This window comes from Perna viridis, chromosome 1 (genome assembly GCF_037379345.1).
Source record: "Perna viridis isolate PV_CMFRI_1.1 ecotype Kerala chromosome 1, ASM3737934v1, whole genome shotgun sequence".
Lineage (NCBI taxonomy): Eukaryota > Metazoa > Mollusca > Bivalvia > Mytilida > Mytilidae > Perna > Perna viridis.
In genome coordinates, this window is record NC_142445.1 from 66363757 (window position 1) to 66375791 (window position 12035).

A 12035-nucleotide genomic window follows, 5' to 3' on the forward strand; every position below is an offset into this window, starting at 1 on the left:
GCTCTTATGTTTTGCCGAAGTGATGGTACTATCCATGTTGTTTCCGATACATATAGAATGATTTATTAAGGTACAACTAGGTTTCGCCAACTCTGCAACAGTACGTGCTAATAAATTCTATCACCCTGGATATGTTCAAATTCTTTACGTACTTTGAATGTTTGTATCACATCTACTCGAGGCCTTCGATAAACTGTACTGGATAATCTAGATGACTAATATCTAAAAGAAGCTTTATTGTTCTATTAATTCGAACTTTTTTCTACGGAATCAATATATTTACGTATATGAGGATACCAAATTGTATTTCCATATTCAATAAGTGGTCGTACAAGTGACGTATAAAATTCAAGAAAAGAGAAACTATCTATAATTCACAAAACGTTCGGCTTATTTGCAAGTACACCCATGACTGTTAGCTCCATTTTTGCAGATTTTTCACAATAAACCATAAGTCCAAAGCCCGAAGTTAAAATGCTGGTATGACTATTAAAGATCCACTCACAAGATGGTAATACCTATCTCCTTAATATAATTTTGACCTGTTGATAAAAGAAGTTAACCGTGCATTTAGCAAAGAAAAAATGCCCAGGTAAAGGACGATTGTAGGTTTGGGTTGATATCACCTCAATACACAATAATAGAAATGGCAATATCAGCTGCACAATTTCCAGTAATTTCGTGTGAAATTTGTGAAGCATCATGCGGAAACAAGTATTGTAAGAACTGTGAAAGAGTAATTAAGGGAACCAAGGTTATAGCGGTAATCAAAAGAATGCAATCCAGGGACAAAGACCAGACATGAAAAACAGACATACACAACAAAGAACATAAAGTAACTAAAATCATACATACAAATTAAGTAACAAAAGCAAATGAGCAACTCGGACTCCACTAAAAACAATACTTTCGTATCGATTGTAAACTTTCACATCTCGAAGCAAATATTAGTAAAAGTCACCTCTTCGAAGACGCAGATAAAGTAAACCCGGAAGAAATCAAAGACTGAAGTCTTCAAAGTCGCTAATCGTCAAATATTCATTCTCACTGGTTTTGGCAAACTTTAAACATCCGATGATACAAAGGCGATATGTTCTATAATCGGGGGACTTCCGCTGAAATTTTGGTTCCATTGATATTATTGCGAACTATTTCGTAACCGTTTGGACCCGAATGGCTATTTATAGATATCGGTGTACTGATAATATATATGAACTCTATATAATCAATAGTAACGAAGACCTGTATTTGAATCGGGAACTGGGTAATATTACATAAATTCAATGCTAACTGATCGTTTTATCTTTTAATGTAAATTTCCGTTCTAATACAAGCAAAAAACACGCAAAGACATATGTATATGTTTTAAAAAGGTACGTTGTAGCAATCTTTTGGTCGCTTATGATATTGACCGGGAACCAGTGTATGAACCAGATTTGGCAGCTGGCAATGAATTTCATAAATATAGGGGCGTGCTAATGTATATGACCTATATAGTCTAGCCTCAGTGCCTGAATCGGAAACCGGGTAATGTCCAAAGCTTACTGATCATTTCATGAAAACTTTCCGTTCTCATACAAGCAATAAACACACGTAGAACACACGTGTAGGATATTTAAGAGGTACATTTTTATCTCGCATGAATCTGGAACTACGACACTTTTGTGGTGAACACGGCGAAGATCTGCTGAATTATGTGGCGTATGATTACACATTAATGCAAATCAAATGCGAATATTAAATAAAGAAATTACGCGTGCAAGAAGTCACTGACCGACAAATATTTCACTGACAAAAGGGAATCTACTGGATTCAATTTTACTTTTGGAGATAGGAGATAACTAAGAAATACAAATTGTATACATTGTAATTCAAGAAAAAACTTTCTTAAAGTACGATAATAACAATATGAAGGTGATGAGATCCTGATTTTGCCCAGGCTCGCTCGTTTTGTAAGCCTTTGTATATGTTAGTGTAACAGTTGTCTTCCTTGTGGTGACACTAGTACTCCATTGTCCATAAGCATGTGTATTAAATTGTTCATAGGTGATGTTTATTGCCATAGTTTCTTTCTTCAGAACATGCTTGTATAAATGAGCAATATATATAGTCATACAAAGGACGCACTGTTTAGGTATCAGTCGATATTTTTTTTCAGTTTTGCTTCTTTTTTCATGTTTTCAGTTTCATGGAATATTCTGTGGTCACAAGGATTCGTTTTCCTGACTTACAAAATTCAATTTAATAAAAAATGAATGTTTTTTTAAATTCAAGGCACGTATAGCCTAGTATGCCCAGTTCCTTTTCATGTATTGATGATCTGTTCGCCTGTTTCTCGATCAACTTATTTGGTAACTCAAATGCTTTCTTGTTCTATATAGTATTCTCTGGTGTATTTGGTTAGTGCTTAATTTTGCTCGGTAACGTTTACGCACTCAAAAATCTAACAAGTTCATAACAATATTCAGAAAATACAGACACTTCCGCTTTGGACGCTATCTGGTAAATTGAAGAAAATTTCCCTAATCAACTAAATTATGGACAGTTCACAGTCCATAATCATTTAAAAGTTTTTAATTTGTTTTCTTCTTACCATTTCAGTAAAATTCAAACCAACATTCATGTTTTACAACAATGAGATATCTAACGAAATAAATCAAATTAAAAACATTTGTTTTTATCTGCCACCCGCTGCTTGGGTCTTACGTTGACACCCTCTTAAGAAGCCTCCTTCAAGACAAACATTATGTCATTCAATGAGTTCTGTTTGACTATAAGTACTAATGCATAAATGATACTTAGCACGAAAATTATAAAAAATGAATACTTTATTGTCTGTTTTGGTGAATTAAACAATCAAAACAAATACAATGAAAAGTAAACTGTCAATATGGCAAAGTTACGTAACTACGGCCAAACACTTTAGTACCTCAATCACTGACATGTAATAAGAGTGCAAGAGCTTTCGTACTAATAGATATTACTATATTTACATCTAGTTTTGTTACATTGTAATATATTTGATTTTCTTTGTGATATTTCAAATATCTATAGTAGCGTGATTTTAATCAGATTAACCTGTCGAGGAAAGAGTAATCATGGGAACCAAAATTCTCGTGGAAATCAAAGAACATATTCAAGGATGAAGATTAGACAGGGAAAACAGATACACACAACAAAGAACATGATATCACCAAAATAACAAGTACCGAAAAATCAAAAGTAACTTTGACAACCTGAATTCCACTAAAACTAGAAGCATGGACCAGGTGGTGCAACGGCAGGGTAGGCGTCCTATGCCTTTATAGACACACCCACCAGGACACTGAATTAGCCGATAGAAGTTAATGAGTCTGGTAAATAACGATAAATATCAAAGATTTATCTTGCATTGGAAAATACATCATTATTGTAATACATACACTGTATGAGTTTTGTTTTTATTTTAAAGAACTGCTTTAATGGCTAAAATACAGCTTGTAGTTTAAAATAAAATAAACAGAAAGCAATATTTTTAAGAAATTGCTCTACTCCAAAGATCAACTTCTACCTGACTATTTCTGGACACTGAATTAGCCGATAGAAGTTAATGAGTCTGGTAAATAACGATAAATATCAAAGATTTATCTTACATTGGAAAATACATCATTATTATAATACATACACTGTAGGAGTTTTTTTTTATTTTAAAGAAATAAATATAAAGAACTGCTTTTTTGGCTAAAATACAGCTTGTAATTTAAAATAAAATAAACAGAAAGCAATATTTTTAAGAAATTGCTCTACTCCAAAGGTCAACTTCTACCTGACTATTTCTGATTATCCACGCTTAAATGCCAGCCTTCTTTGGTATGTACACGATAGACAAAATTTATTTTGAACAAGTTTCAAATTTAAAAGTACACGAGAAAAAATTATAAAGAATGCTGTAAATGTTAAAAAAGGACTTTGGACATTTCTGCTGCACTTATCCTGATTGCATAAGCATTTTACTGTAACTTAGAAATTATAAGTAAAGTATTGTTGTTCTTGTATGTAAATGTCCTTTAGAAATGTTTGTTCAGTTGTTGCATGTTTTTGTGTTTACACAGGCAAATGTGCCACACATGAGAATCATATGGTTTACATCATATGATTATCATATAAATCGAGTACCATATGATAATCATATGTTTTTCACAAATATATGATTGTCATATGTTTTTAAGCCAAAATTACCATATGAGAATCATATGATAATCACATGACTATCATATATTCAATATTATATGATTGTCATATGATTATCATATGATTATCATATGAATCGAGCACCATATGATTATCATGTGTGGCACATTTGGCTGTGTATATTCAACCGACCACGTAATTCGGAAAATTGTGTTCTATTCGCGTTTGTTCTTTGAGCGAACAAAAGTCGTTAGAACTTGCAAGTTGCTCATAAAATATCACGTCCGAGGTTGACGAAAGAGGAAAAGGGGTGGTAATCTAAAATCATCCATGCCTAAAGCTACGGTATTTACTTACTTATGTTTACAAACATGCACTTAGGCGCATGAATTTATGAACTTGTGCGTAACAGTTTTCACTTGTGTGTATGGATGAATCATTATACCATATTGACTTAAGCTCTAACTTTAATACTCGTTCGTTACAACTTGTGTAGACCAATAACTAACACATGGATTCCAGTTTTTTTTAATTCGTGAACGAATATCACGATACATAATAGTAGTCTTTTATCACAAGAAGGGTCCAAGTGAAAAGGGAAATTATTATACTTTTTTTGTATTAACTTAGTGTTTTTACCTTGAAGGAGATCAACATCCCATAACTGTAATATGCATGTCAAAAACCCAAGTTCTTTGCGATATGTATTTACTGTTCAATCAATTCTTTGGAAAAAAGAACACTCATTTCATCTTTACAATATTAGCAACGAAAAAGGAAATTATGTAATGGTTAAATAACAGAATCAGAACTAAGAAATTACAACGTCAAATTATGTATTTATTATTCTATTTCAATATTCGAATGTAATAGAGAGTGCTGTTAAAAACAGCGATAAGTTTATCTTGGCAAAAAATTAACGTAGAATACGTCACCACTGTTTCTGAGTTTCTCATTTTAAAACCAACTTTGGGACAATTTACGTTACAGTACCATGAAGTGGTTTATGCACAAGCATAAATTGTCCAAAGTTGGCTATGCAAGCATAACTAGGCAGATCTGAATGTAACACAACAAATTAAAGAGTGAATTCATACAATGCAAAGATCCAACAGTTAATAAAACACAAATTACAGCTTTTAATTTATTTCTTCACGAACTACATTAAAATGTAAATAAATCTTGACTTGAGTCATTGTTAAAGGGGAGTAAAATTCCATCGTTTACATGGTATTGCGTCGTATTTAATTTTCTTCTTTTTATTTCACACAAAAGCCATGTATTTATTCTGAAAACATTTAGTTGAAATAAACTGAATAGTGTCGGTTACGTCTCCGCCTATTTGCTTTAACATTTTTAATATCATTATGTACCTAACGACTAAAACATAATAGTACACTCTTTGAAACGTTCACGCTTCCCATTTTAGCGTTCGTGCATCGCCTATCTTGCGTTTATATTTGTTTTGCGTTCATTTATAAATGCACGATAAACGCACGCTAGAAGCGTTCGTTTCAACGCACAATAAAAGTGTTCGTTTATTTTTGTATATTCATTATTTCCTTTATTCAACTGTTACTTTGATATTTTTTGCTATTATTATTTTCATTAATTCTATTTTCCATTTTTTTCTTCATTATTTGTCGACATCATTTTTCATCGTTCGTCTATCGTGCATTTAAACGCACGCTGTGATCATTCGTTCATCGAGCGTTTTAACGCACGCTTGGAGCATTAATTTATCATACGTTCCAAAGCACAATTGAAGCTTTCGTTTAAGGGGTTAGACCTAGGGTAAGGGACATAACTCTTGTATCATATTAATTTCAAGCTTTCATTTGAAACAGAATGAAATCTGTCCAAGATACTTTGATGCTTACATAAGATTGATGTAAAATGCTGAATACAAACGTTCCAATGATTTCTAAGAGTTGTGTCCCTTACCTAGGTCTACCTCCTTAAACGCACGATAGAAGCTTTCGTATATTATGCGTTTGATTAGCGTTTAGTGTGTGTTTCGGTATCGTGTGTGCGGGAAACCTAAACATTTCAAGAAGTGTAGCATTCAAACAACAATCCCTCTTGAGCTGTAGACAGCCTTAATTTAACTGGTCATCGTCGGAAATCTTAATTATACTTGACTCCACTAAGCTTTCTTGTAGTCTAAAACCAGTCATACCAAAAGTAACACAATTCTTGCAATGTCGGGGAAGTCTAAATGAATGCATTAAATATCCGATCAATTGATTTGAATACTGTCCAAAATACTGACAAAAGGGTCTGTCTGCAGCGACAAGTAAGAAAGGAAACGAACGTCCGTAGATGTATGGAACTGAGAAAACATAATGCAGAAACCTCTGAAGATAAGATATGGACGGAATGAGCATAATACTGAACAAAATCATATACAATATTTATGTAAAAGTCTTTGTGAGAAGCAGGCAACAATATTGAAATCTTACACATTCATGTCAAAAACCCAACAATACAAGGGTACAATCTCACTCATAATAGTTCAATGTAATTTTGACCGACATGTTAATTGCTTCTGTTCCTGTTTCAAGTAATTCCGAAATTTTGCATTTCCATAAAGTTAGATATACTTAAAATGTTAATGCCATTTAATTAAATTCTAAATCATAATGGTACTGCAAATCTGAAAGAGTCGTAAGTTAAGTCGTCACAATTTTTTTTTGCTATGATGACGTAATAACGAACGACTATTTATTTGTGTATGAAATCAACCGCCACACAGTATACCTTTGTTCTCATGGAACAAATAGTGGTGTTATAACAATGTTGCCCACTTCTTATAAAGACTAGTATTTAAGTATTGTTCTAGCCTCACTTTCTAAGTGATTTGTAGCATGAATTTTGATGTCTAAAAGAAAACAAAAGCACCGTTCAACTGTAATGGTGTTGATCAAATATTCTTTTTTCAATGTTTTAGTTGTTGTTTCTGGGCTTGCTAATTTTTCACTCCAACCCATCAACAGAATTTTGTCAGGTATATGAGGAAGTTTATATTTGACAGCATCAGATTCTCTTCTAAACTCGAGGTTAATGTCATGAACGTTGGGGACGAAATATAAAGACTGGATTATTCTGGTTCAGATCATTGAACAAACTGTCCATCATTGTCTTTTTTTCACTGTGATTTATAACTACGTTTCAAGACAAATTTGATCATTTCTACTCTTAAAAACAGCATTTATGTCCGTGAATAAATCTAGCAAGCAATGAAAGCACATTAGTCAAAAATAATATACGACCACTTCAGTGGCTTTCAGCTTCTTGTATGTAAAAATCTTTCCTTAGTAAAAGCCTTGTTTAGGATTCGGATCAAATGGGTCGTTGCACGCCGGATTTTGCATGTTATGGGCTGTGGACGGATATTGATGTTGCATTTGCCCTCCATTGACAGCTATGACATTTGTTGGTTGTAAAGGAGCAACCATGCCGTTATTCGAAGGCATATTGCAACCAATTACCATGAGAATTATAGAAAGGATTAATGAAGCTCCTCCTGCTGCGCAACAAAGATAAAAGGACCACCCTGGTCCCATATCAACGCCAAAGTTGGCAAGTATACTGGAAACATCGCCAAATGTTCCTCGTAAAAAATACAAAAAGTACCAGCCAGCACCGGCACTACAAAATAACCCTGAAAGACATATCAATAAGGTTAAGAGAATGGCGTTTGTTTTGTATGATGAAACCTTAAAATTCTTTATCTGTTTAAGTACCAGTCAATGTAAAAATATAGACACTGCCAAAGTTAAAGTGATTCATGGTGTAGAAAAACCCACCAAACAAACGATTCTTTTTCAGTGTAAATATGCTTTACTTTCACATAGCGGTTATCATTTATGAATTCATATCTGCACTTTTGGAAAATCATACATTCATCTACCACAAAAATCAACCAAATGAAACCAAATCAAGAACGATGACTCTTGCAAAATGCTAATTTCATGTACAATCTATATGATTTTTATCTCAAAAGCGCAACAACCAACTGAAAAAGTAAGACTGGTTATGTGATGAGCAACTGTTACTGAACAAGAAATGAAAGTAAATTCAGTGGGTTTTTGACATGCATGAATCACCTTTTGTCTGATTATTATAAAGACTGCTACGTAATACGCCACACCTCTGCATCTTGTTATATCGTTTATTTAAATGGTTTAAATATACAATATTACGTAATATGAGTATGCTAGAAATCAAATTAAAGAATTAATGATTTTTTTTCTCCAATCTAGACTTTGTACTGATGCATACAAAGCTGCGTATCCTTTGCGTTACGTCATCATTGAAATTTTGGCTGACAAAAAAATCTTTCTCTAATAAATATACAATTACGGTTATTATTGTATATTACAAATTACCGCAAGGAGTTGTCGCTTGAATATTCTTAACTTAAAATGGTTTGAGCTGTTGATATAGACAGCTGATTTTCTGTTATAACTTAAGCACTCAGTTTATGTATAGCAACAAAATTACCACAAAACTCCCCAACCACTAAAAGTAAACCATTTCAGAGTTAGGGTCAAAACTGTATTTTAATATAAAATAGTCCATGGGCTAGGAGGATTCACCAAAAACGACAAGATTTCTGTGACTCAATCGGTCAAGCGTCTAAGTCTTCTTAGTCCCAGGACAGTACGTGTATGGAAACTAAATATTCATATGAATCATCATATGTCTCAGTTTTCCAAAAGTACAAAAAAGTTGCGATAGCACGTTAGGCATTGGAGTAAACTGAAAAAAACGTATCCCTACCCAATCAGAAAAACGCATTCACATAATTTTCCTAATTTATGCAACTTGTTATGGGAAAATCAAATAATTTATTTATCTGCGATTGTCTTTATACATTCTTACTATGAAAATCACCACAGTTCATCAAAAGAACACCAGAAGTATTAACTTTGATACATGTAGTCTTAAACAGAAAATGCCATATAAGCCGTTTCTTCACTGATGCACAAATACTCTAGGGGTTTTGACATTGAAAAATATGTCAATTTAAGCGATTTATCGGGGAGTAGGGGTACATTTTTTTTTATATTTTACTCCGAAATCCCAAGTCGTTAGTGCAATTGGTTTGGTACCAAATGGAAAGATATTCCTTTAGTCGCTTGATGATACCTAATTATGTAAATTTACTTCGTTTTGTAAAAAAAATAAAAGTTGGGAAAATAAAAAAAAAACAAAAACAAAATTTTTATCTTTGCCTCAATGAGGTTAAAAAGTGACAAAAATACCAAAATGCTTCAGTTTATTTTTGGCGACAAACTGATTAAAGAAATTGTGATCATCATTTTATTCTTTACTTTTTCTGCTCGGACAATTTCATTTACTAAAAAATTTAAAAAAAAAAGATGAATCAGTTGTCCTTCGAATTTCATCATCAAGCATCGAAAATTGAAACTTTAATTTCAAGTCAGTAAATATACATGCACATTTTGCAGAGGATGAAACAATGAGACACATAACAAGTACTGACCTACGTCACATATTTCCAATATATATGAACACTATGTTATCGTTAAACAATTATAGTTTCGGGGATTTGATACATCGCATCTACCCCAAAGAACTTGAGATAAAGGATACTACAAACACTGTAATGCCAGCCTCGTATCTTGACCTACACTTAGAGATCGATGGTAAAGGAAAACTGTTTACCAAACTTTACGACAAACGTAATGACTTTTCATTCAGAATTGTCAACTTCCCTTTCATCTGTGGCAACATCCCTTCAGCACCTGTGTATTGAGTTTTCAGATCACAAGTCATACCTTATGCCAGAGCTTGCCGTATCTACGCATACTTTTAGTATCGCCATAGACTTCTTACATGTACAATTAGGCTTCTGGAACAGGGTTATGTTGCTACAAGTTACAAGATTGAAGTCATCACTACAGAAGTTTTGTGGTCGTCATCATGAACTCGCGGGTCGTTACGGTGTATCCATCTGCACCATGAAAGCTGATTTATTCAACATGTCATAGTTTTCCTTTCCTCTTTCATCTACTCCGGACTTGACTTTTTATGAGCAACTTGATGGGTGTTTCTAGAAAAGCAGAGTACGCTTACCTTACCCGTGCATCTGATCCATGCTCCCAGCTTTTTAGTGGAGTCCGAGTTGTTCATTTACGTTAGTTACTGTGTGTGTATTATTTTAGTTGCATTGTGTTCTTAGTTGTGTGTGTCTGTTTTCCATGTCTGGTCCCTGGATTACATTATTTTAATTTCCGATTCTTGGTTCCCTTGATTATTCTTTAATAATATCTAGATGTACATTTACTAAGAATAGCATATACTGCTGAAAATGGACAAGTTTAACAGGTACATGTAAAACATTATATTTCTTTTTAGGCGTTATCCACATCTTCAATATATAACTTTGGAAGGATTGAACATTTATTTGTTTAAAAATTTTTAGCTACATATTTCACAGAGTAAACACTTTAAGGTGATTGTCGGACGAGCTGACGAACAGACGGTGGAGTCAAGTGACTACTAAACCTGTTTTCACCGTTGATAACGAATGTAAATGCACAATCCTGTCCAATACTTGTGTAGTAGTTTGTTACAATAATTGAATTAATTAATATGATTAGAATTTACGAGAATTTATTAAAGTTCTGACAAACTGACTGCAACATTTTTTTTTAGTTTTGAACTTTTTTTCTTGGTATACATAACATGTGACTGTGGTTATACTGGTTCAAAGCATATTAATTATGTTGGCCAATCGAAGCAATTTATATTGCACTTACCCCCGAAAAGTCCTACGCCAGATATATTTTGGACTGTTGATTTGGGGTTTGGATTACTACATCCACAGAACCCAATAATACATGCTATGAATAGCAAAAATGTTCCCACACAGGAGCAGCCGACAATACCAAAGTAGTGGACTGAAATAAGGAGAGTAATAAAATTAGATAGCATATAACTGGAATTTATCACCATAATTTGTGAAGTTTAATGCACATGATTGTATATATGAAATATTTCTTATGACATTTTAATATTATCAACGAACTCCTGTCGATATCACCGCTATTTTATTACATGTAAGGAGGAATGAGGGGGTTGAAGAATACATGAAATACTCAGCCACAGACAGAAAAAAAATATACTTCAATGTTTCCCAAATTACTTAAAACTGTGTAGATCTTCAATTTTAAAAAATGGCTCAATGACTCCAGCTGCATGCTGCTGAAAGAAGAAAAATATATTAACGCACAACAAAAACATCCGAGCCCCCTCCACGCTAGTTAAATTGTCAGTGCCTGAAATTTACTTGGGCGTATGTGCCGGGCGAAAAAAGAACAACTTTATAAAATATCAATCTTCATGTGTGGTTCAGGCGTCATGCGTAGCGTAAATGTATCCATAACGACGCAAACAAGACAGCTTAAAATCGTTTGAATAATTTCAGGCTGACATAACAGCAGTGTTACCTTGCAAATAGTCACCAACAAAATTTTCATATGACCCACCATGCTCATTAAAATGACGGGATAAAAAATGAATCCATCAATATATTTAACAAGTGCTTAATAATCTTCCATGTCAAATGACCAGAAAAATATTGTTTATTGATATTAAGTATTTGATAAAGGCAATGAGTGGAGTATCAATGTAACAGATCGATATCTATCCGCCAGAGAATGTTTCCACTGCGTCGCCTTACATTACATACCTTACATAGAAACACGTCTTAAGTACTACATAGTTTGGTCACGTTTGAAAATTTTATCTTATTTTTTAAAATAAAGCTTTTTACATATAGTCATTGCAAAATGACATTTTCCCTTAATATACTTCTGATATATATATTTTGT

The 12035-nt window shown here is 33.3% G+C and overlaps 1 protein-coding gene across 7 annotated transcripts in view; it reads right to left on the reverse strand.

Moving 5' to 3' along the window:
* Positions 1-12035, reverse strand: part of LOC148629926 (uncharacterized) — a 47784-nt gene that overhangs the window by 32990 nt on the left and 2759 nt on the right. For 4 of the 7 annotated variants that reach the window (XM_088559868.1, XM_088559854.1, XM_088559865.1 and 1 more), the window contains exon 2: positions 10962-11102. In XM_088559868.1, coding sequence (XP_088415994.1) covers positions 10962-11102 — 141 coding nt within the window. Of the gene's footprint in view, positions 1-486; positions 543-2662; positions 2731-5003; positions 7835-10961; positions 11103-12035 lie in introns of those variants that run through there. The other 3 variants (XM_088559864.1, XM_088559843.1, XM_088559834.1) reach the window with 3 other exon arrangements.